The following is a 24,539-nucleotide window of genomic DNA, read 5'->3' on the forward strand; positions in this document are numbered from 1 at the left end:
AGCAGCAGGCCCATCTTACACCAGTTTCAGATGTCAGGAAGGCCAATCCTGACAGAACAGTGCAGATTTTTTTCTAGAATCTGTGAATTTCTTGTTCAGATTAGGAATGCTCAGTGATTTGTGTTATTGTGTATGTTTAAATTTTAACTGGGCTATTTCAGGGGTTTTTTTTCCAGCCCTCCAATTTCAGCAGCAGAAGCTTGCAGTGTGCAGCAGCTGGTTTTTCTGCTGCAATCTCCAGACAGGTGTGTGCCACCTTTAATATTTCAGATGAGATTGTAACCACAGATGCATCCATGACTGTTTAAATGACAGAAGGGAAGCTGTAGGAATAGCCTTCCGTTGGCTTTGCCAGAGCAGAGAGCTAGGCAGCAGTTCTGGTGTAGGAACAAAATTGTTTGGATGTTTCCAGCTAAAATTTTATTTATTTTTTACCTCACTGCAGCTAGTTTTACAGATATGGGCAGTATGAAAGCAAATATGCTTGCAGTTAACAGCTGTTAGCTTTAGGCACAGTGAAATGTGCAGCTGCATAAGAGTTTCTTCTATCTCAGTAAACCAAATCAGCCTCAAAATAAACCAGAGAAAAAGTTGTTTAGGCCCAAACCAGACCCTATTTATCTGCAGGACACCAGACATACCTTCACAGTGAGAGGAATTCACATTATATTTGCTGGGCAAGGGCTGGTCCACAAAAGAAAACCAGCTATCAAAACATTGCAGGTGCTAGGCAAGGTCATTATGGTAAAATAGATGGGTTTGTCCCAGATTTTTAATTGTGAATAATCTAGTTACAGTTAATCAAAGATTATTTTTACAGCAGTGCCATCTGTGGAGGCCCTTAAAGTTGAAGGTGTCTATTTTCCATCGAAACTAATCCATCTACTTCGGTAGAAAAAAGCAGTTTTTCTGCATTAAAAGGTGCATTGCAAATGTGGGTTTTTTCCAAGCCTCCTGGAGAAAGCCATGTAGAGATTTTGCTGTTAGGTGAAGAGCTTTATTTGGTGTCCCAGTGGTCTGTCAGCTGAAGCAGGAGCTGACAGCGGTGTGCAGAGCAGAGGGTGGAGCCCAGGCAGTCACAGTGCACAGGAATTAGCACTGGCACGGGAGGAATCTGTTCCCAACTGCTTCACCACATTTAGATCATTTGGAAGGACTCGACCACCTGGTTCAGGAGAATCTTGAGCCCAGCAGCATCAGTTTAAATGCCAGTTCTGACGATGTCTGCTCCAAAGGACTGGGCACAAGGAGGAGCTGGATTGCTCCTGGACCCTGGAATTGTGTGGTGAGCACACAGCGGGGACACAGCAGCCACAGTGCCCTCACAGTATTAAACATCAGGTACCAAACAGCAGCGCACCTCTGGAAATGAGATTATTCAGGAAATGCTGGAGAAAGGGAGAGACTTGGATTGCAGCCTGGCTGCCCAGCTGACCCCAGGCAAGCAGGTGGCTGGTGATGGGCACACTCTGCACCATATGGTGCTGCTCAGTGCTCAGCAGTGTGGCAGCATCAGCAGCTCTGCATTCGTCGTGCTTTTCATTAGCACAGTGCAAAAATCAGCAAAACTAGCATCAAATAGCTAAGTGAAGTGGTGAAAGCTTCTGTAGCATATAAAGCATATAAAAGTTACAGGTTAGGCTGATAATTATTGTCTTCTGATGATTTATATTCCGAAATATTTAGACCAGAAAAATTCCACTAGATAAAATTCCACTCAGCATCCTGAGACAGACAAAAGCACGGCTCATTGTTTTCTCACCTTTCCAGAGACACCTGGAGTCCAAATGCTGCACTGGCCATGAGCTGGAGAGAGGGACCAGCCCTGCTGTGGGGCTGTTCCCAGCTCAGCAATCCTTTCTCAGCAGAAGGAGTTGGAAGCTCTGGCCAGCACGTGCTGTCACCAGCAGCCTGTGTATTCATTGTCTTTCAGGTTGACAGGCAGCTCCACTTTTCATTTGATTCATGTTTATTCCTCCAGATCACAATGCAGAAGGTGTCAGATGAGTGAGGTCATTCTTCAGCTTTTCCTCCAGCTTGGTTTGAAACTTCCTTTGGTTGGCATTCTCACCTGCACAAAGGCAAAAAGCTCCCCTTAAGTATGACAAATTTACTTAATCCATGACTGAAATAATGAATTCACAAAGCAAAATCATTATAAATAATTAGGCTTGGCTACATTATCCTGCAAAGTATGATATATTGGTGTATATTTTGTTACAGAGTATTAAGCTATATTTCTCGTGGCATATAAGTCTTGTTAACATTTCTTGCTTAGTAAATAAATAGTGGAAATGTGTCCTATCCTTCTAGTATGTCATTTTCCTTTTGTGCTAACAGGCAATTAAAGTGTTACGACATTGACAACCTCTCACTGTTTTCCACTCTGCCAGCATTGACTGCAACCTTGAAACAATAACATTCAGACCTAGAAAATTTTCTGGCTGATGTTGCGTGACGTGAAGTGTGTGGTTTTATTTGCATGACTGCATAGGTATAATAAAGTTCCCGCTTTAATGGACTTGTGCAAATACCTCTCAGAGGGTGCTAAATTACTTTTCAAATCAAATTTTGTTCCACACTGGAGTGGGACCTCAGAAAAGAGTGTGCTTGTTGAAATTTGTTCCAAACCTAATTAAAGGTACTGGAGAAGCAACGCTGAGATGTTGCTGTTGTATTGGAGGTGGCTGAATGAGCAACACAGACTCTCAGTCTGCTTAGAACCCATCCATATATCACAGTTTAGAAATTAGAAATTAGAAATTGCATCTTTTTGTGGACTGTTCTGATACAACTGGACATGATTGGTCCTTTAATTAACACCCTTCACCATAATTGGCTAATTAAAAACTACACCCCTTTGTAAACATCTCGCAAATCAACAACAAGGACAAACACCAGGTACAAGGATTGTTTTAAGTTCTTTTACTGAGCTTTCTCACAGCTCCCTAGACCAGTGTATAGGAAAGTTATTTGACTTTCTCTCTCACAGGCCTTTTTGCTGTCCAGTGCTTGAAAATTTCTCTCTGACCAAGCTGTCAGCATCCACACTGAGACAATCTGCCAGGTGTTGTCATAATAGGACACAAAATAAAGATGCTTGACTCCAGTCAGGAGACAGCAGAAATCAGAAGGTTTATTTACAATTCATTCAGCCCTTTTATAACACTCTGGGCTAAGAGGCACGTTATTGGTCCATAGGGCTGACACCTCTCCCATTGGCTCAGTGACAGAAATAGCAAACAACTCCTGGTGTCATGGGAAAGGAATATTGTTTACACAGGGTTTTTGGGAAAAACAAAACTGCTGAAAAGTTTCCCTTGGAAGAGCTCAGCAGTTTCTCAGGCGCAGAAATATTGGGTCCACGAGGTGTCTTGATGATGTGACCAAGATGAATAAAACTGCCATACTGCCCTGACCATTCTTTTTCCCCTTTTTTCCCCCGGCTGTTTCTCCCAGGTGCGTTTGGAGTGGCCGACAGACCTGACAGTGAACCCCCTGGACAACTCCCTGTACGTGCTGGACAACAACATCGTGCTGCAGATCTCGGAGCGCGGGCGCGTGCGCATCGTGGCGGGGCGGCCCATCCACTGCCAGGTGCCGGGCATGGACCACTTCCTGCTCACCAGGGTGGCCACACACTCCACGCTGGAGTCGGCCCGGGCCATCGCCGTGTCCCACAGCGGCGTGCTCTACATCGCCGAGACCGACGAGAGGAAGATCAACCGCATCCAGCAGGTCACCACCAACGGGGAGATCTCCCTCGTGGCCGGGGCGCCCTCGGACTGCGACTGCAAGATCGACCCCAACTGCGACTGCTTCTCGGGTGAGGGGAGGATGCCGCTGTGTCCTGGCTGGCAGCTGTTGGATTTAGCGCTGCTAACGCCGCAGGGCAGCAGAGCAGCAAGGGGAATTGAGGTGGTGGAGTCACCACCCCTGGGCGTGTTTAAAGACTGGATGTGGCACTCGGTGCCGTGGTCTAGTTGAGGTGTTTGGGCTGGATTGGGATCAGTGATCTTGAAGGTCTCTTCCAACCTACACAGTCTATGATTCTGTGAGAGAAAAGCAGGGATTCAGTTTCCTTGGAAAGCCCAAAGCCTTATCAGCAGAGCTTTGTGGATTTAATCCATTGACTTCTGAGATGTGAGTCTTCCATTGCCACTGGAGGAACTTCAGGATACTCCTAGCTTTTTCTCCTTTGATACAGTGATTACACCCTGTTCAGAATTAGTCTTGCCACGTCAGCTGCATTTGCCCCTGTCAAAGATGGTACCAAATTGTACCTAAATGCTCCTGGAACAGGCAGCCCTGCCCAGCAGGAAGAGTGCCAAGGGGTTTCATATCAAGTGCAATACATCAGCTTATGCCTTCTTATCACTCATGTCATGCTGCACCACCAGCCAAATGGTGCAAACATACACTGTGCAGCATTTTTCTTGTGTGTTTTAAACTGGAGCAGCAGTGCCAGGTCTGCAGTGCACTGCTGGACATTGTCACCAGGACAGCCACTGCCCTGCATGCACCAAAACAAAGTGTGGCTCTTTTTATTTCATAAAAACAGACTGGGGCAGACAGCAGCATTCCCATACAGAGGTGTGCAGTTTGTTGCCATCCTGACATCTGTAAGAACCGCTGTCTTCAGCTCCATAATAATGTCATCATCATTCTTAAGCCTCTCATTTCAAGTAAAAGGTTAATTGCTGACAAGAAACATTAAGTATGTCGAGAACAGAGAGGAAAAAATGCAAATGGTCTTCCAGAAAAGGTGGGTTGCTGACCCAGCATTGTAATGATAATCAAAGCCTCCTGTGCATTGCCAAGTGCTGCCAGCTTTATGGTGGCTGCAGGAGACCAGTGAGGAACAGAACCCTGGACAGGATTCCGGGTGAGGAAAATTACTCCCAGTGCTGAAAAATGAAAAAAAGCTGTGGCAAATCTAATGATTGGTCGAGCCTGGTTTGGTGAAAGGCAGGGTCAGCTTGGCAAAAAGATCCATTGATTTTTCTATTTCCAAGGAAGCATGGGGTGTGCTCAGACACTCCAGCAATTTCATGCCTCAGTCAGGAGAAGGAGAGCAATACACACAGTAATGTGGTTTTCCCTAAGAGTGAGGTCTAATATGCTTTCTTGCTAGTTACAGGAAATCCTGCTCATGTAAACTCATTTTGATAGACACATACAGCCCAGGATAATGCAAAATCCTTTTGAAACCTTAAATGACACAAACCAAATAAATTGTCAAGAGATATTGAAAGGAGTTGTTTCTCAAGGCACTTTTTGGCTAGTGTTCTGATTTTGTTTTCCTGTAGTGTTGAGTTTTTAATAAGTATAAACTAATCTTTCTTTCAGTGTCATTTTAGCTGAATTACTGGGGTTTATTTTCTTTTTGTTCACAACACAATTCTACTTTAAAGACATGCCAACAGACAGTAAGTAGGGAATGAAACCTGAGGTGTCATGATTGTTTGTTTGGTTTTTTGTGTTTTTTTTTTTTCCTCCACAATTCTGCATTAAAGCTTTTCTGAACAGCAGGGTCTGGGACTCAGCAAAAATGCTGTGAATCAGATAATTTATATTCCTGTTTGTCTTCACCAAGACTAATTTAGAATTGCACCTACCTTAGATAACAGGGATTTAATTAGTTGGAAGAGGATATTGTTTTATTGACCAGTAAATGATACTGAGGTGTTGCAATAGGACACAAAATAAAGATGTTTGACTGCAGTCAGGAGAGAAGAAATCAGAAGGTTTATTTACAATTCATTCAGCCCTTTTATAACACTCTGGGCTAAGAGGCACGTTATTGGTCCATAGGGCTGACACCTCTGCCATTGGCTCAGTGACACAAATAGCAAACAATTCCTGTTGTCATGGGAAAGGAATATTGTTTACACAGGGTTGTTTTGGGAAAAGGAAAACGGCTGAAAAGTTTCCCTTGGGAAGAGCCCCGGCTCAGAAGATATCAGGTCCACGCTGAGGAGAAGCAGTGTGTCAGGCTCTGGGGGTCAGCTGAAACGGGGACATCAGAGATCGCTAAAACAGCCATTTCTCCTCCAGGTGATGGTGGCTATGCCAAAGATGCCAAGCTGAAGGCCCCTTCCTCCCTGGCAGTGTCCCCTGATGACACGCTGCTGGTGGCCGACCTGGGCAACGTGCGCATCCGCGCCGTGCGCCGCAACAGCGCGCACCTGAGCGACGGCCACCTGTACGAGATCGCCTCCCCCGCCGACCAGGAGCTCTACCAGTTCACCATCAACGGCACCCACCTGCACACCCTCAACCTCATCACCAGGGACTACATCTACAACTTCTCCTACGGCGCCGACGGCGAGCTGGGCGCCGTCAGCAGCAGCAGCGGCGGCGCGGTTCACATCCGCAGGGACACGGGTGGGCTGCCCCTGTGGGTGGTGGTGCCCGGGGGACAGGTCTACTGGCTCACCATCAGCAGCAACGGGGTCCTCAAAAGGGTCTATGCCCAGGGCTACAACCTGGCCCTGATGACGTACCCGGGCAACACGGGGCTTCTGGCCACCAAGAGTGATGAGAACGGATGGACGACCGTGTATGAGTAAGTCCAGACATTAAACTCTTATTTTAAGTGAGTGCTGAAACTTTCTTAGACAGCTCTAGTCGTTTAAACATTTAGTCACCTAGTCATTTTAAACACTGATACTTTTTTAGACAGCTCTAGTCACCCTGCTACTAACACTGTGTGAGACAGGACAAGCAGTGCTGTTGCACAGGCACTGACATTTCTTAGGTGCCTAAACCTGTCATATGTAAATGCTCTGTGCACAGTGCCTGTTAAGTGCAGCAGAAATTGCCTGAAATTACACTTCATTTGCACTTTCTTGTTGAGAATCTGTTTCTCTAAATGAAAAGATGAGATTTTTTTTTTTTTTTTTTTTTTGTCACTTAAGAGGTACAGGAAAGTTGTGGTATGAATCAGGAATTTGAAAAATTCCTGAGGAGGGCAGAAAGGGAGAAATTAGCATACTCATCAGAGAAGGGAGTGTTGCAAAGGAAATTGAGGATCTCAGTGGAATTCAAAGACAAGAGTGAGCTTGTCTCTATCAGCAGGGGAGGAAGATATATAATAATAGCAAAAGGATATGTAATAGCAAAAGGCTGTATGTAAGGGGGGTAGGAAAGGCTTCATAAACGGGATATTGAGACAAGACAGTTAAAGATGGAGTCAGAACATCCCAGTCTGGTCCCAGAGAAAGAACAACCCAAGAGAAAGTTCATTTTTGATTTATAAAGAGGTGTGTTGTATCAGGATTTCTCATTATTGGTAATTAATTGTCATAATCCCTGTTTGAGGATGCAACAAGTGCAGGATGGAAATCACATCCCTGGTTCAGAGTCCTTAGGGAGGATAGTAGTGGAGCATAGGAGTTCATGGTCAAAACCTGAAATGAAAACCATCCAGGTGAGGCTGGGACAAAAGCACATTGGTAAGAAGTGAGTTACTTACTGCCTGAGTCACCTGGAAAGGTAGTAGAGTCCCTGTCATTACAGGATTTTAGAATTGTAATTTCTTCAAATGGAAGTAGGATAAAGGCAGAGAAAATGCTGCCCAGTATGTGGGTTTTTTATTCAACAGGATGTTTCTTCATCCTGTTCTCTATTATTCTGCCAAAGACTAAATTAATAGGGTGGGCATATAAGCCATTAGAGAGGGCCTTTCTTACAATACATGGGAAAACAAAAGCATACAGGATCTTCCTGTTCAGTTATCATTATCAAACATCTATTGGTGGAAATCTAAACTGTCTCTGCACCAGCACAAAGCTCACTGTTACCCTGGTGCTCTTCAAACGGTGATCAGAGTCACCTTTTATAAACAGAGCTGACTGTAAATGTATGTATGCTTCTTTTTAATAATTTCAGTGCTGAGAGTTGGCCATTTATATCCCCACTTGATGCTGGTGTCAGTCCAGGCCACGGGCCAATGGCACTTTCAAAGGGCCTTTAGAGCAGCTCCAAGTCATGTCCATTAAAATGCTGATCAGCAGGCCTTGTAGCAGGGCTTCATTGTTAGAGCAGGGGAGAGCAGATTATTTTTAGTCATGTGCCTTTCAGTGCTGGCATTCTGTCCCACTGACATTGAGCATAAACCATTTCACACAACCATTGCTTGTTCCTCTTTTTAAAGTACGGCTCAAATGTTGAAAGATCTTTTAAAAGGACTTTACCTGCTTGCAGGTGCCTCCCACTGTATGTAGTGTAGATTTATTCATGAGGAAGTACCTGTGCCTCGGGAGGATTTATATGATGTATGTGATTAACACAGAGAGGTTTTGCTAAATTAAGTAGCTTTAACTACAGGCTGGGTAACACTGTCCTCACCCAGGCTTTGAGTTGTCCAGGCTTTGCATGACCACACACTCCTGCCAGCCTTCAATCAGTCATGGAAAATTAACAGAATTACAACTTCAGCACGACAGAAACAGCAACAGAATTAAATAATGTTCATTAAATAAAATCGTGTCGTTAGTGTTTATGTTCAATCCAGTATCTTAAGTCATTTTCACGATACGTTACAAATTCCTCAGTGACTGGAACACAGAATGTGTTGGTTCATGAGCCCAGGATGTGTTCAGAGTCTGACCTGCTGCAGTCAGAGGGGCAGTGGGCTGTCAGCAGCTCTGTGCTCGAATTGGTGCTTTCAGGAGGTGCTGCTCACCTGCTGCCATGAATGGCTCATGGGCTGTGATGGCCTTAGTTGTATTCTACCCAGATACTGTTTTCCAGGGAGGTCACATTCTGTACTGACAGCCCATTTCAGGTTGAAAATTAGAACTGTTTGAAAGGTTTACCTATATATATATATATGAATTGCTTGTAAGCACTGTGAGAATGTAGCATTGGAACTAAGAGCAACTTTCAAATTGCTTGAAATCATCTTCTGTGCTTAAGCCAGATTTGCATTCACATCCAAAAGTTCGACCCATGGCACTGCCAAGCTGAAATAGGGATGAGATTGTTTAACAACACATATCACACATACTTGGGAATATGAGCAAAGATAATGACCTGTTCAGAACATCTACCTCTGTGTCAGATTCACTTGCAGAGGGAAATTATTAAGTGGTAGAAAACCACCTACAAAAGTACTTGTCATCCATCTACTCTAATCTGATGGAATTGAAGTGCTGAAAGGGCTCTTGCATACAATTATAGCTAATGTACAATTTTAAGTCATCTAGATTTCTTTTAATATTGTGTCATTAAAGCTGTAAAAGGGGAGAGGAAGCACTGGGCCTCTATTAAATCAAGGACAAGAAAACACGTGCAAGAAACAACTCTCTGAAAAAATTGATTAGACTGCTTTCCCTTCGAAATGATATAACTCTTAACTGTGCTACACATAGAAATGCAAATGGATTGTGAAGCAATATCCCCATGTGTGCCTTTCAAATACTGGTGAGCACTTCCTCATGTGAGCACTGAAATCAATGCAATTATTTGCATGATTAAATGGTCACTGACATGATTAACAGTGGCATAACGGAGCCTCAAATTAACATGAAGAAATATGTCATGATTCCACCCCTATTAGTATGGGTAGGACACTGCAGGAGCTGAGCCCCAGCGTGGTGTTATTCATCATGTGGAAGGTGACAGAACCTGGCCTCAGAGGGCTGAGTTTCTTGGAGCAATGTGGAAGGGAAAAAAAACCAACCCTTTAGATGCTCACGCTGTGGAATCAATACTGAGCCTTTTCTGCATGTCCTCCTTGGGGTCAGTGGGGCCATCTGCAGGAGTGAGAGCCCTCTGCTGTGGGCTGCCCTTCCTGGCCAGCCAGGAGTTCTCCATCCCTTTCTCAGCTGCACTGCTGAAAATGATTTTTTTGTACTCAGCAGCAGCACCATCCGCAGCAAAGCTGGATCCTTAGTGAGGGTGGATCCTGTGCCTTGAGCACAAGTACATTGCAATGAACCAGTTATATTTTTTGGACCTTAAAAATGCAGTTTTGTGGGATTTTCTGTGGTAAAGTAGCAAATCTAAATAACCTACCAAGCTGTCATACCTGTTTGATCAAGCAGTAAATGAAATATAACTGCCTGGTGTTCGTGGAGTTTTCTGATGATGAGAAGTAGTGATCTGAGTCAGTTTTATTCTCTGCCTGTGGCACCCAGTCCACGTGCACAGAACCAGCAGAAGGGGAGAATGTAAATAAGCCACACAATATATATAAGGGCAGTGAGAGGTGAAAAGGAGAGAGATTATTTGAATTTAATGTTTGATTAATTTTAACTTAGTCGTCAGAATACCACAAGATGGTCACTACTTCCTTCTTTAGTGTTTAATTGGAAAAGGACAGCTGCTCTGTTTTTCTTTTTTTTATATTGGAGGGAAGACAAAAAAATCCTTATTTTTTTTTTACCAGTATTTCTTGTGACATATAGATTTTGTCTGACTAATTAGGGGCAAATAAAGATCCTAAAGGAATTATGCCAATAGCTTAAAGGGAAGGACAAAGCCATACCATGGGCTGATGTGAATTGGAAGGGCTTCATTGGCAGTGCAGTTCTGCCAGCTGATAGAACAGTTTGGTCTGGGAGAGGAGACAGCTCATAATACATGAAAACTTAATTATGCTTTCATACCTGCACAATAAGTTTCTGTTTTATGAACATGAGTTGGTTTTGCTCATGCAAATACTCTGCAATATCAGTGAGTTGTCTGAGGTGAATAAAAACATGTCAGCATCAATAAGATTTTTAAGATGTGAGGCATTATTGTGAAACAATATCAAGCACCAAGCAATGCTCTGTGCTGGTTTCCATGTGAACCATCAAAAAGAAGAAATATGTTGGTAGAACTGAAAAGACCTGTTAGAATTGCTGCTCCAGAGCTCTGGAATTAATTATTGACTTTTTGGTAACATGGCCTGATTGATAATCAAGTACCTTGAGCTACAAGAATTTCTTTAGCACTGATGAAGTTCAGGTGAACTGAAATGTGGTGCTCCAGATTCTAGGTGAGAAGTTCCTGCTGATTTAAGTAGACCCATGGGAAATGAAACACAAGAGCAAAACCCATGTAGGCAACTTATTTCCTGCAGATTTCTGTGTAATTTTATCACTGTGGTTACGCTTTAGGGCCCTTTTTACATTCACCACTCACATTATGTGCCTCACACATCTGTGACAGAAGGCAGCTTTTAAGGGTCGCGGAGGGTAAGAACTGGTTTTATTCAGTCTGGTGGGTACAAAACTGCCGGGTTTGGGGTGGGTGGATGTCTGAGCACCGAGTGACCTCCAGTGGCCTTGTTCCTGCCTGGCAGCCCACTGGGAGCCCCAGGCAGCCCTGAGTCCTGTGCCAGAGCCCGGGTGCTGCAGCTGGCATCCCACACTATTCCCAGTTGTACTTGATGCAGCACCACTGAAAAAGACTCCAAGCAGGAATTCAGACCAGGTACTGAGTGCATTTTTGAGTGACTAAGTGGAGCAATTCTTACCTTTTTACTTACTGCACAGTGGTGACAATGCCTCCTGCTCTTTTTGCACTATTTTTTCAGCTTTTAGGAGTGCCTGTAGGACAGTGGTGATGTGTTTTCATGGCTCTTTAACATCATTCTGCAGGTATGACTCCGATGGGCACCTGACCAATGCAACCTTCCCCACAGGGGAAGTCAGCAGCTTCCACAGTGATGTGGAAAAACTGACACGAGTGGAACTTGATACTTCAAACAGGGAGAACGTGATCACAGCCACAAACTTCTCAGCTACCTCTACAATATATACTTTAAAACAAGGTAATAGAAGCATTTCTGTTATTTCTTCCCTAACCATTGTGTTGGAATCCTAGATATTACTGCATTTGCAACTGTTGGCCAAAAATAAAAAGGCATTAGAATTAGTTCCTTTGTTTCTTCCTTGCTTCAGCACACACAGCTACAAATCTCCTGGGCTGCCAGTTAGAAACAAGCCACAAGTGAATAATTCTTCTCCTAGAAGAATCCCATGGATAAAATCTAATTATTGAAGTCTCTGATGTCTCCAGGCTTTACATGCTGCTTTCTGCTTCAGCATTTGGAGGACGTGGACTAAACTGTAACACACTGAGCTTTGTTATTCTAAGAAATACTTGCCAGGAGAATGACAGGTTCCACTGCCATTTTTTGTTTGGCCAATGCTGTGTATTCTTTCTGGTAGTTCTGTGACCTGGTGACAGGGGGAGAATGTGGCCCACCTCTGCTAGTGGCTGCCTTGGGGATTAGATTTGGATTCAACCCCTGCAGACACCACAGTGTTTTCCTGGTAATACCACTGATCTCAAAAGAACCCCCTGCTTTCTGCCTAATGGAGGTGCCCCAGTGTCCTCCTCCAGAACCTGCAGATTTATCACCAGAGTTTTGGGTTTAAATGGTTTAATCAATCTGGGCTCTTTGTCCTTGTTTGGGTTTCTTAATGGGGAAGAGGACAGGCTTCTTGTGACACAGGAACAGAATGGGAGACTGGCTGTCATCCTGGATATCTGGAAAACAGCTCTCTTGTTTGACCTCAGATACTCTTGAGTTGTTCAAGCATTACATTTTCCTGTTGGGATCTGCAATGTGCAAAGGCCATCACAATATCAGTGCTCAATATTCAGCTTGTGGCTTTACATACTTTTAAGCTGAAAGCAAAAGTTCTTTATTCCTGCTGCAGGAAACCTTCACAATGGTAGTCATCAGGCCAAATGTAATAAAAAGCTGTTCAGACCTGGGAGGGCTGGAGGTTACAGCTTGCAGAGCTCCCACTGCAGTTGGTATTCAGCTGTCTGCAACCTCCCCGGGTCACAAACTCAGCCCTGCTGTGCCTCACATTTGGGCTGTAAACCTGGAGATCTGAGCTCCTCTCTGAGCCCTGGTTTTTGTTGTTTTCTGACAGATAACACCCAGAACATCTACAGGGTGAGCCCAGACGGGTCTCTGAGGGTCACCTTTGCCAGCGGGATGGAAATCACCCTCAACACAGAACCTCACATCCTGGCAGGGGTGGTCAGCCCCACCTTGGGGAAGTGCAATATCTCCCTGCCTGGAGAGCACAACTCAAATCTCATTGAATGGAGGCAGAGGAGGGAGCAGACCAAAGGCAACATCTCTACATTTGAGAGAAGGCTGAGGGTAAGGCTTCCTCTTACACTTCTTAAGTGCAGTGTTCCCTTTGAAAGTCATTGAACTAAAATCATGTTGAAACATTATACTTTGTAAGAGTGAAAATTTTGGATCAGTGGTGGGCCCCAGCCATGAATTTCAAAACCAGACTCCACCAACACTCTCAGGGATGTTTGATCTCTGTTTGATTTTGATAGTAAGATTTTACCTCAAGACAGAATTACTTCTTTTCTTCCTCTTCTTTTTCAACTAAGGACTTAATTACGGCTTTGGAGTAAGCTGTGAGCAAAGGGCAGTGTGAAGTTACTCTGCACAGCCGCAAAGTTGGAGCCACATTTTGCCTGTGTCAGATGTATCAGATACCCTCCTGTCCTGGGGGAGCCAAGGGGAGCCAGGGGCTGCCCAGGGCTCCTGCAGGACACACTTGGGCTGTGACTTTGGCTGTGACTTTGGCTGTCCTGGCCAGCTCCTTTGCTGTGACCCAGAGGCATGGAGAGCCTCACTCCCTGTGCATCCACACAGGCTGTGTGTTAATTCTGCCCCTGCCACATGCTCCAAAAGCTCCCTCTGGCTGGGCTCCACCAGGGCTCCAAGAAAGATTTGCTTTAACATTGCATCGTTGGTTTATTTTTACCTGTGAGCACAATGACAGATGGTCAACATTCAGCATTTAATTACATAACATCATGGCTGAAAGAGATTGCTACTTTGCTAAACAGGTTTTTTATTAAACCAGTTCTGATTTTCACATGAATACCACTTAAATTGCCTGTACCAATAGTACAACTGGGAATTTTGGTCTTAAAAATACTGTGCTATTGACTACAACCTTTCTGGATAGGAATTATGTCTGAAGGTACACCTGTTAGCTCTGAAAATATAGAGGTGGTTGTTAAAATCTCTACATTGTCAAAACCACCAAAATCAAAACCATCTCATTTTGATTATGAGATACTATAGATTTTTTTGTAAGTGTACCATCTGTTTGCCTTTCAACTGCTCAGTCAAAAATGCAAGGCTTGGAAGATCTGGCCAGGCTGGGCACTGTATGTAAAACACCACTTTGAAAGGGCACTGTTCAGATTTGTTCAGATTTGACAGCCACAGTTACCTTTTTGGATCTTGCAAGTGGGCAAAAGCTTCTTTTAGTTCTTCTTGCCCACCTTCTGCCTCCTCCCTCTCTGAATTAGTGTGATAGCCCTGTCTGGGGAGGTAGCAGTGACAAACATGTTAAGATGGCAGGATCCAAACTCTGCCTTCCTTGGCTCACGTTGCCTCCTCAGTTGGAGGCTTTCTGTGTGACTTTGTGCTTCAATAACAGGGTGGCACATTTTTCTATAAGAATCTTATGTGAAAAGATCATAAACAGAAAGGTTGCAGTCAGTCATCTATTCTGCTTGCATTGCCAGGGACTAGTTGTTCATCACAATTCTGTTTAATGCAACTACTTCATCTTGCAGACTTTCTCCATTGTGCAGTTTGTGTTTTCTGTTGTTGAAATTGCAGTTTCTTTTGTATTTTCACTTGTTTTTATGTGATCTTTAACACTGCCTGGCAAAAAAAAAAAAAAAGAAATGGATTCTGGCAGGAGGGATAGGATGGTCATGGAAATATTGCAGCACTGAAGGTATGCAGAGGTAACTGAGGGACCTACCTCTGGAATAGGCTGTTAGTGTAGAAAACCACTCATGTATTCCTCTTTCTCCCTCTTCACCTTCATCCAGAGAGAGGATGGAAGGTGAAAGACCAGCATAAGAATAATTTTGGTATGCTGATGTCTTTTACCCTTTGCCCTTCTGAAAGTGTGTACCAGCAGCACAGCTCTTGACCATTGCATTCCTATTTCTGTAAGCTGTGTCCTTTTCCACCTATCCAAGACCCAGAGGACAGGGATTGTCCCTGCCTGCCCAGAAGGACAGGCCAGCTGCCTGTGCTGACTCCCTTGGCTGTCCTGAGCTCTAGGACTCTTGCTCTGGCAGGGGAGACTGAAGAGAGCCTGGTGATAGCACAGGCTCCTCTGAAAGGAGGATTTCAGAGCGGAAAGGAGGAGAAATGTTAGAATCACAGAATCATTTATATTTGATCTCTTAAGATCATCAGGTCCAATTGTGTTCTGCACAAAGGAGACACCATGTCAATAGGCACAAGAGAAAGGGACAGGTGGACTTCTGAGGCTGGCAACAGCATGAAGAAGGACTTTGGAGAAGAGCAGAAATATCTGGATCCTGGAGCTCATCTTTAGCACTGAGATGCTGCTGGAATGGAGAGTCAGTGGAGATGGAAGGAGCTGGAACAGTGCAGCAAAGGAGTCTGCCCAGAGACAGCTCTCTTTTCTTGGGGATTATAGGAAATGGAGCACAGCAGGGACAAAAGCACCATCCTATAGTGTGTTTGAAGCAGTATACCCAATAATGAAATGGATTTAGGACTTACTGTGCACAGCTCCTTGAGTGCTGCTGGGAAAAAAAAAAGGCATCATTGAAAGTCATTATGCTGGATGAGATTCTGGACAGACCTTCTGAAAACTTTTAGAGAGTTATATTTTTAAAAGAAAGTATTTAAACACTTAATATGCCATGCCTGGCACAATAGGAAGTGTGTTAGAAAGCTTGCAATGTAGGGCAGAAAGAACTGTGCTGAACTTTGAAAATATATGTAGTGAAAAGCTCTGGGGATTGGAGCAGTTCTCAGTGGAAATGAACAGACTTGCAGGAGCCCTCAGTTAAAGAAAAAAAAAACCAGCACAATGGAAGAGTTTTCTGAGAAAGGAAAAAAAAACCAGCATAGAAATGAGGTATAAAGATGTTAGTTAGAAATCAGTCCTGATACCATCAGTGAAACAAACGGCTTTGACTGCTAAAAGGTATAAATTGGAAGGCAGGTAGCTGGGGACGAGATAAAGGATGACCTACTTGAAGAGAAGAAAGAGAATAAAGCTTTTCCTTCTCTGCCTGGTCCTAACTTTTTAAATTCTAATAGCAATTAGCAAGCATCATGAGAGCATGTCACTCTATCAGTGTTATTCCCAGTTTTGGAAAGGAGCCCCTGTTACATGTTCTGAATAATGCTGGGAACATTGGGCTTTAAAAAGTTGGGTTTCTGCATGGTGTGAATTCTGCTCTAGAGATGGCACAGAAGTGAGTAAGTTAACTGAAACGCTGGAACAGTCATCTAGCTTTATCTCAGGCTCTGAATCAATGTGGGAAGCAGAAATTAACCACAGGTTTCCTTTAAGTGAAGAACTGCTTGCCCCAGCGCTTCCTGAACGTACATAAAACAGTCTGTGGGCATGTATGCATTTTATATTAATAATAAATCTACGTACAATCAGGCATTTTAACATCAATCTTAATCTAGCAAGACTTCTTTTTTATCAATTGAACTGCTATTTTAATTGACTTCTGAAAATGAAGCAAAGGCTGCTGTTAAATCTGATGAGCATGATGCATAGTAATGCACTGATTAGAATGCAGCTCTGCTCCCTCCTGACTTTTGCATAACTTGAGGAACGTGGCATTGGATGCAGTCCAGGTTTTATAACTGAATGTCTGCAAAATTGAAAATTGAATGCTTGGCCAGCCTTACTTATTTTTTGCCTCTTTTTTAAATCTATTTTTTTAATAACAAACAACAGAAGTAACTCACTGGCCTCGGTTCAAAAGTCCTGCAGACCCAGGCTTTGCCAGCCATGTTCATTACTGCACTTAGCAAATGATCTCCCTTTATTTAGCAGTCTTACAGCAAATTCTAGATGGGACCAAGTCCTCTGCCAGAGTGTGTGAGTTTGCATTGGCTCAGATCAAAACACAGACAAAGAAAGGATGCAATTATCTGCTCTGACTTACACATCAGGCAGAGTGGACAGGGAAATGAAAGCAGGAGAAGTGCACGTTTATTTGATACTTACACTGCAGAATTTCTAGCTAAAAAACTAATGGAAGTAGAGTCAACAAATGTTTATAAATATATCTTTTTATGCACTTCTGACAATTATTGAAGTCAGCTGAATTTTCTCCCTGTTTTCCTGAGCTGGTCCTCCAGCCTGACACTGGGAGCACTTTTTCCCTGGCTCACAGCAGCCTCACAAGTTCAGCCACTCTCGGGGGGCTCCTCGCTGTGCTTTATGTGTCTTGGAGGAGTCGTTTCATGAAGCCACTGGAATTTGAAATCAGCTTGTCAATGGGACGTTGAGATGAGTCCTCCTACCCATTTATGAGCCTGTGTTGCCTTGAGAAGGCTGTTAAACTTAACTTTAATATAAGAAAGTAAACAAATGAGACATAAAATGTGCAGTATAAGGGAAGTATTTTAACCTTATTTTAACTCTGTGAGTTTTCAATTACTGCTGCTTTCCACTTGGCTGCTAATTCTGCCTCTATTTGGTTTTCATTCTTATTTGTTGTATAGTCTCTGGAATTCAGCTTGCAAGCAATCTGTATTCGAGGCTCTTCTTTCTCCTAACTGCATTCTACCAAGATAATAATAGCAATAAGAACATTAAGCATGTACATAGAACCTAAATGAATATGACTTAGGGTATACCCCCTGCTTGCTTTTCAGTTATTTTGCCACCAAGAGGATTTTTTTTCAGAAATTTTAAGAAGTTTGCTAAAAAATATATTATATTAAACTTAAACCATCAGTCTGTATACAAGTAAATGTAGTTGAACTGAGCATGACATTTTGCTTGGGCTCCTTAACTATCATTAGAGCATAAATTGTGAGAGTTCCAGCAGTCTATAGGGGTATATAGGTATTTTACAGCTATTGTAAATGAACACTATTAAAGTTAGACATGTGTGTATATAAAACTCCAGAAATGCTGGTTGAAGGAAGAACACCTGCTTCTTCTAGATCCTCAGATTATTTTGTATCTAAAAACGGAAAGAGGAAGGAGAAAGAAATGTTCATTCTAATCACATCCTGAATTATTAACCAGAGTTAATTAACCATTTCCTTGGTGGCTGTGCCTCCAGGTCTGAGGGAGGAGGAAGAGGCTCTGTGCTGACACCTGCCTTGCACTGTCTGTGCTGTGGGAAGTTATTCATGGAACAGAGTGAGCAGATAAAATGTGGGAGACTAATGCAACAAGCACATGGGGCATTGATCTGAAAAAGACATGTCAATGAACAATACTTTATGGTTCCCTAAATTATATTTCTGATTGAAATGGTGTTTAATAGAGATTTCCCAGTGACCGAATGATCTCAGGAGGCAGATGATGATAGCACTGGATAAATGTATTTTGTCTTCATGGATCTGGCTCAGGTTTGAACTTGATTTCAAACTGAGCACTGGGCTGTGTTGTCTGTGTCAGGCACAGCGAGCTGCTGCCCCCAGGTGTGGGGAGGGCTACCACAGGGAACGTGGCCAGTGCCAGGCACAGCTGCTGGCTGCCGGGAGTGTGGGAGTGACACACTGGTGTCACTGGGACAAGGACCTGTGGTGAGCAGGGCGTGCAGGGGCTGCAGGCACAGCTCTGCCCTCTGCAGCACCAGGGTGTCACCTGGGCTGGGAGGGCTGTCCCTGACCTGTCACTGTTCACAGAGCTCAGCACAGGATGGGAGGTGGTAGATCTTTCTTAGTTTGTGGGCTTAACTACACGTCCCTGGCTGGAGTCAACAATGTCATCCACAGCTGAGAAAAGCTCAGGAAAAGGTGAGAGCAGAGGTGAGGATTTAGCACGTACAAACATCCTGTAATGCCAAATATAATAACACTGAATGCAAGGAACAGGGGTTTTTTTGTCCTTCTGTTTCTCATCTGAATCTTCTCAATTTTCTTGTCTTCAGCAAGGGCCAGGTCACAGTGTGAGAGCATTGCTGACTCTGATTAGGGCTGACACCGACGTGTCTGTGCTGCCTGTGCACTGTGCTCTTACCCTGCTGCTCCTTTGTGTTCAGACCCACAACAGGAACCTGCTCTCCATTGACTTTGACCACGTCACCAGGACGGGGAAGATTTACGACGACCATCGGAAGTTCACCCTGCGCATCATGTACGACCAGAGCGGGCGGCCCGTGCTCTGGTCCCCCCTCAGCAAGTACAACGAGGTCAACATCACCTACTCACACTCTGGCCTGGTCACCTTCATCCAGAGAGGGCCCTGGACTGAGAAAATGGAGTATGATCCCAGTGGGAACATCGTTTCCAGAACGTGGGCAGATGGTAAAATATGGAGTTACACGTATCTAGAAAAGGTAAATTAATTTTACATTTGGGGGTTGTGCCAAGGAAAAAGAAAATATTTGGGTTTATTATATTTTATTTATTTGTTTGTTTTGTTTTATTGTGTTTAATTTTATATTGTATTTAATTTTTATATTCTATTTATTTTTTATATTCTGTTTTGAACTATATTGTGATGCTGCCTCTTGCCAAGAGTAGTTAAGACTTTTAAAAGAGAAAATGCATAGAATGACCTAACTAGATAAAAGTGTCTCTGGGTATGCTCAGACCTACATGTCACCTGCTCAAACCTGACACAGTTTAGTTCTGAAGAAAGTTTTCAGCAGCTCAGGTTTGTTTAATTGGTGGGTCAAAACAATTTTCTGCTTTCAGTCTGAGTTCAGGTGACCAAAGGACACCCATGCTGAAAACCATGTTGCTACTCTGGATAACAGAAAGATCACAGTCCTGAAAGAGAACTTTTTTCTCCCTACAAACAGAGTTCTTTTAAGCCAAAATTAGAAACCCATAAGCACAAGCTTCCCTGTTCAATGCTGTATTTTAAACAAGGGATTGATCCTGTGAGGAGAAAGCTTACTGCAGTATTCATGGGGGCCATTTGTTTGGGAAATATTAATGTGAAATGAGTTATTGCTCTGCTTTTATGGTGACTTCACATCTAAATTCCCTGACTGTTGTAAGTTCCATGCATGTCTAGAGGCAATGGTCACAAAATGTGGAGATAAATATTGTACAAGCCAAGGAGGAACATCTTCCTCTGAAGTAGCATTTTGTTTGGTCTTGTCTCTCAAAACCAGAAAGCCAGTCTGTATTCTTAAAGCTTTCAGAACTCAGTGCGAGCTCATATTCCAGGTTTTTTAACTAGCAGCACCTTGGACCATCCGCTGCACCCTGAGCTAGCAGAACATTTTCTCTGAACCTGTAAACCACAGGACAAGGCCCTGGAGGCTGAGGGGCAGAAGAGGTAACATTGACAGGAGGAAATCCACCCAGGAAATCCAGTGACTTTGAAGTTACTTCCATATGAAAGAGTTCCAAATGTGTACTTTTAAGATAAACTGTGCTGTGTTTATTTTCAGTGTATTTAAGCTTGATCCTCAAAAAACTTAAACCTAACCCAGTGGAAAAAAAAGATCAAGACTGGAAAAGGCATAAAAATGTGATTCCTCCTTGTCTGCATGCAGTGTGGTTCTTGCATGTGTTAACAAGATTGGCGAACCCCAGGAGCTTCAGAAGTTTGTCTCAGATAAATTTGTCAGGGCTTTTTTTGTCTGAATGCTCTTCTGCAAATTACAAGTAAACAGGCATTTCATACAGCTTTCAAATATTTGAGCAGTGTACCTTTTGGAGGAATCTCTTCTTTTTTTCTTTGGACCTGTTTTGGAAAGATTTATGCTTCTTATCTTTCCAAACCATTTTGTCTGTTTTTAGTTTATGATGAGCTCATAAATAAAGTCATATAATTTATGTTATTCTAGAATTCTACAGAAAAGGCCAAATCCTGATCTGGTAGAAGCAAGTGGCAAAAGCTTCATGGTTCAGGTAGCAGCTGGGGTAATGCTGTAACTTGTCATTAAAATTATGGAAAGCCATTCACACCATGGACAATAATCTCCCAGTTATTTAATGTATTTCCATGACTGTTGTTCCTTGTGCCAAAGAAAGATGAATTCCCTGTCAAAATTAGACATTGAAATATAACTTTGTGGCTCCATTAAAGTCAATAACTCATTGTGTTAATTATGTAATGATTGGTAAAGGTTGTCTGAAGACTTGTAGGACCCAATAATTCCCTACATAAAAAAAAATCAATTATACAGCTCTCTTCCAATTCTTAGTTATTTAATTCTTCATTTTTATCACTTGATGAGCTAATTGTACATCTTCAGAAATCTCTGCCCCTTACAAAATTAGCTCAGATAATTAAGGTTTTAAAAAGCACTACAACATCAGCATTGTAAATAATTCTTACTGATGAGATTCAGTTCCTCTTGTTTGGTCACTTTCCTCAATTAGTTAATGCTGTTATAAAATCCCCTGAATACTCCAAGCTGGCTTCCAAAATCTGGCAGACAGAACAGATGAGTGTCTGGGTGTGTGTGTTGGACAGAAATGACATCTAGTGGTGGTGCTCAGCATTTGTCTGTTCCCAGCAGAGCTCCCAGTAATTGGCCACTGGCTGTTTATCTTACACCACACATCAATCATTTTGTGGTTGACCAGGCTCTGGCTGCTTTAATGAAATGACCCATTTTGGGGTGTTTTATGAGCTACCTTCTGAAATCCTTTAAAACAATTAGAACCCAATTTGTGCAGAGTTGAAAAATCTATTGTAATATTATTAGGATGAATTGGGAATTTATTTTTTTTTCTCTTTATGGTATCCTCTAAAAGGCTTGAGAGGATTCTCAGTCTGCAGCCCTTGTACTGTCTATCTTTTTACTATCCTGGACAAAAGTGAAAAAGCCACAAAGTGCTGTAAAGATGGTACACAGGGGCACTAAAGTTATATTGGAGGTGTTTCTGATCTTGTTATTCATACCCTGTCAAAGGCAGACAGCTTAAAAGCAGGCCCGGGAGCAGTATACAGAGAGAGGTGTCAGAGCAGTGCTAGGAGAGAGCTCACCAGTGGTTTAGTGCAGGCTGGAGACTCCTGACTTTAGGAAACACAACAAAACCAACGCGGTGCATGTTGGAGATGGCTGCCAGAGCAGCAGTGAAGTGATCAGACAGTGCTGGGGGAAGGTCTGTGGTCACCAGCGGGCACAGGGCAGCAGTGGCATGTGCTGATGCTCTCTGGCTGCTGGACAGGTGACAGGGGTCTTCTGCCAAGAGCAAGGAGGGGGGCAGGCAGGGGCTGGGGCTGCAGAGAGGATGGCCAGGGCTGAGCCTGTCTCTGGCCCTGTGAATTGGGCAGTTGGTTTGTCAGAGCAAAGTGGCTCAGGGCCAGGGTTACTGAACACCCTGCAGGGCTGATCTTACCGTGTTTTCTTCCTAGAAATTTTTGAGCTTAGAGGGGGAAAGATCTCCTGTTTGTCTGACTTCTTTCCCCAATACTCCATGACAAAGCAGTGATGCTGTTCCATGTAGACTTTGTTTTGTAGCATGTCTCAGTCCTGCAGAAGCCTGACAGGTTTGCTTAGTGCCTGGTAGGTCTGAGCTGTGGGCTAGGAGCTGGGCAGTGTCAGTGCTTCAGCACAACTCAGATGAGGCAAGGAATAAATGGGCAGTGCTCTGGTCCACTTGTAGAGCTGGGGGAAGGCTACAGAGTTCCCCCTTATATTTTCATTGTGTGTTTTCATTATCTTTGTTTCAGCAGTGACTGCTCACCAGGCAGCTCGTGCTCTGTGACACTGTGACTTTACACAGTGGGTAAGAAGGGGTACAGAACCCCAACTTTAATTATCAATAGGAAAAGTCTGCTGTGCTTGCACATTCATCTGCCAGATAAGCAAATTAAATTTCATTAGCCAGCCACAATTAACCAACACAGGGCAAATACCAAGTACCTGCATAGAAATCAGATTCTTTGTAAACATTAAAAATAAGCAATAGAAGCAGTCACACCAAAGAGTCTGCAGAGTTCTTCCATCCATCTGTAAGCATGGAGATATCAGGAACTCTGGGGCGATGTGTATTTAAAAGAAGATACACAGGAAAAGGGCTAGGTCTGTGCTGGGGATAAGCAGATTGCCAATAAAAGCTGAACACCTTGTACATGCAGTTTCTCCTTTCCAGCTGCTCTAGACACATCTGCTGGTGCAGATGCTCTGCCTGTGTGTGAGGAAGAGGTTCCCTCTGTTTTTGCTTCCTGAGAGGACGCCTTAAATATTCCAAAGCAACGTAGCCAGTCAGTATGAGGCTAAAAGGCTACTGAGAGCCACATCTGCCTTCCAGTCTGGAGACCTTTACCTCCAGACTTACTGTGATTCTCCTCCTGTTTTATACCACCTTGGTGGCCAGGTCTCCTGGAGCAGAAAGCTTCATTGGAATTGTACAGTCAGTCAGAGCAAACTGTGACCATGGGTGGGTGTGTCAGCATTCCCACTTTGGGCACTCCCTGGCTGTCTTTGTAGGACACAAGACAAAGATGAGAGTCTCTACATGTTTTAGGAGGCAAAGAGTATAGAAAAAGCTTTATTGTCTAATTCTTGATGCTTTTTATAAGCTGTTTTGATACAGACTGAACATCGTTGGTGAATAGGAACAACACCTCTCTGATCCCATTGGTTAAACCAGAGAAACAGCAAAACCCCACCTGGAGAAAGATTGGTTGGAGAAAGGAGAGTTGTTTGCTGAGATTGTTTCGAGAAGAAGCTTTCTTGAGAAATTTTTCCTTAGGAAAAGTTAGCAGCTGCCAGCAGGCTAAAATCTGTCAGACCCAGAATATCAGGCCCACACCTATTGCAATAGGACACAAAATAAAAATGTTTGACCCCAGTCAGGAGGCAGCAGAAATCAGAAGGTTTATTTACAGTTCATTCAGCCCTTTTATAACACTCTGGGCTAAGAGGCACGTTATTGGTCCATAGGGCTGACACCTCTGCCATTGGCTCAGTGACAGAAATAGCAAACAACTCCTGTTGTCATGGGAAAGGAATATTGTTTACACAGGGTTGTTTGGGAAAAAGAAAACCACTGAAAAGTTTCCCTTGGGAAGAGCCCCGGCTCAGAAAGCACGGGGTGCACACAGCCCTTTGGGCAGCCCCTGTCTGGAGCCTGACTGTGCCACTGCTGTCTGTTGCAGTCGGTGATGCTGCTGCTGCACAGCCAGCGCCGCTACATCTTCGAGTACGACCAGTCCCTGGCGCTGCAGTCGGTGACGATGCCCAGCATGGTGCGGCACGCCCTGCAGACCGTGCTCTCCGTGGGCTACTACCGCAACATCTACACGCCCCCGGACAGCGGCGCCGCGTGGCTGCAGGACCGCGCCCGCGACGGCCGCCTGCTGCAGACCCTCTACCCCGGCACCGGCCGCAGAGTCCTCTACAGGTACACCCGGCAGGCACGGCTCTCCGAGATCCTCTACGACACCACACAGGTCACCTTCACCTACGAGGAGTCCTCCGGCGTCATCAAGACCATCCATCTGATGCACGACGGGTTCATCTGCACCATCAGATACAGGCAGACAGGTTGGTCCCACCGTGGATGCTTTGCTGAGGTTTTTTTGCTCCTTAGAAGGTGATGCTCATTCCTCACTCACAACACCCCGATCTTGTACTTACATCTAATGCCC

General features: G+C 43.8%; 1 protein-coding gene across 1 annotated transcript in view; it reads left to right on the forward strand.

Moving 5' to 3' along the window:
- The window catches only part of LOC136370377 (teneurin-1-like), a 30,587-nt gene that overhangs the window by 777 nt on the left and 5,271 nt on the right, over positions 1–24,539 (forward strand). Inside the window, exons 2-7 of the mRNA XM_066333744.1 lie at positions 3,460–3,826; positions 6,058–6,568; positions 11,595–11,767; positions 12,885–13,120; positions 19,015–19,311; positions 24,048–24,435. Coding sequence (XP_066189841.1) covers positions 3,460–3,826; positions 6,058–6,568; positions 11,595–11,767; positions 12,885–13,120; positions 19,015–19,311; positions 24,048–24,435 — 1,972 coding nt within the window. The remainder of the gene's footprint in view (positions 1–3,459; positions 3,827–6,057; positions 6,569–11,594; positions 11,768–12,884; positions 13,121–19,014; positions 19,312–24,047; positions 24,436–24,539) is intronic.

Source organism: Sylvia atricapilla, chromosome 21, assembly GCF_009819655.1.
Source record: "Sylvia atricapilla isolate bSylAtr1 chromosome 21, bSylAtr1.pri, whole genome shotgun sequence".
NCBI lineage: Eukaryota > Metazoa > Chordata > Aves > Passeriformes > Sylviidae > Sylvia > Sylvia atricapilla.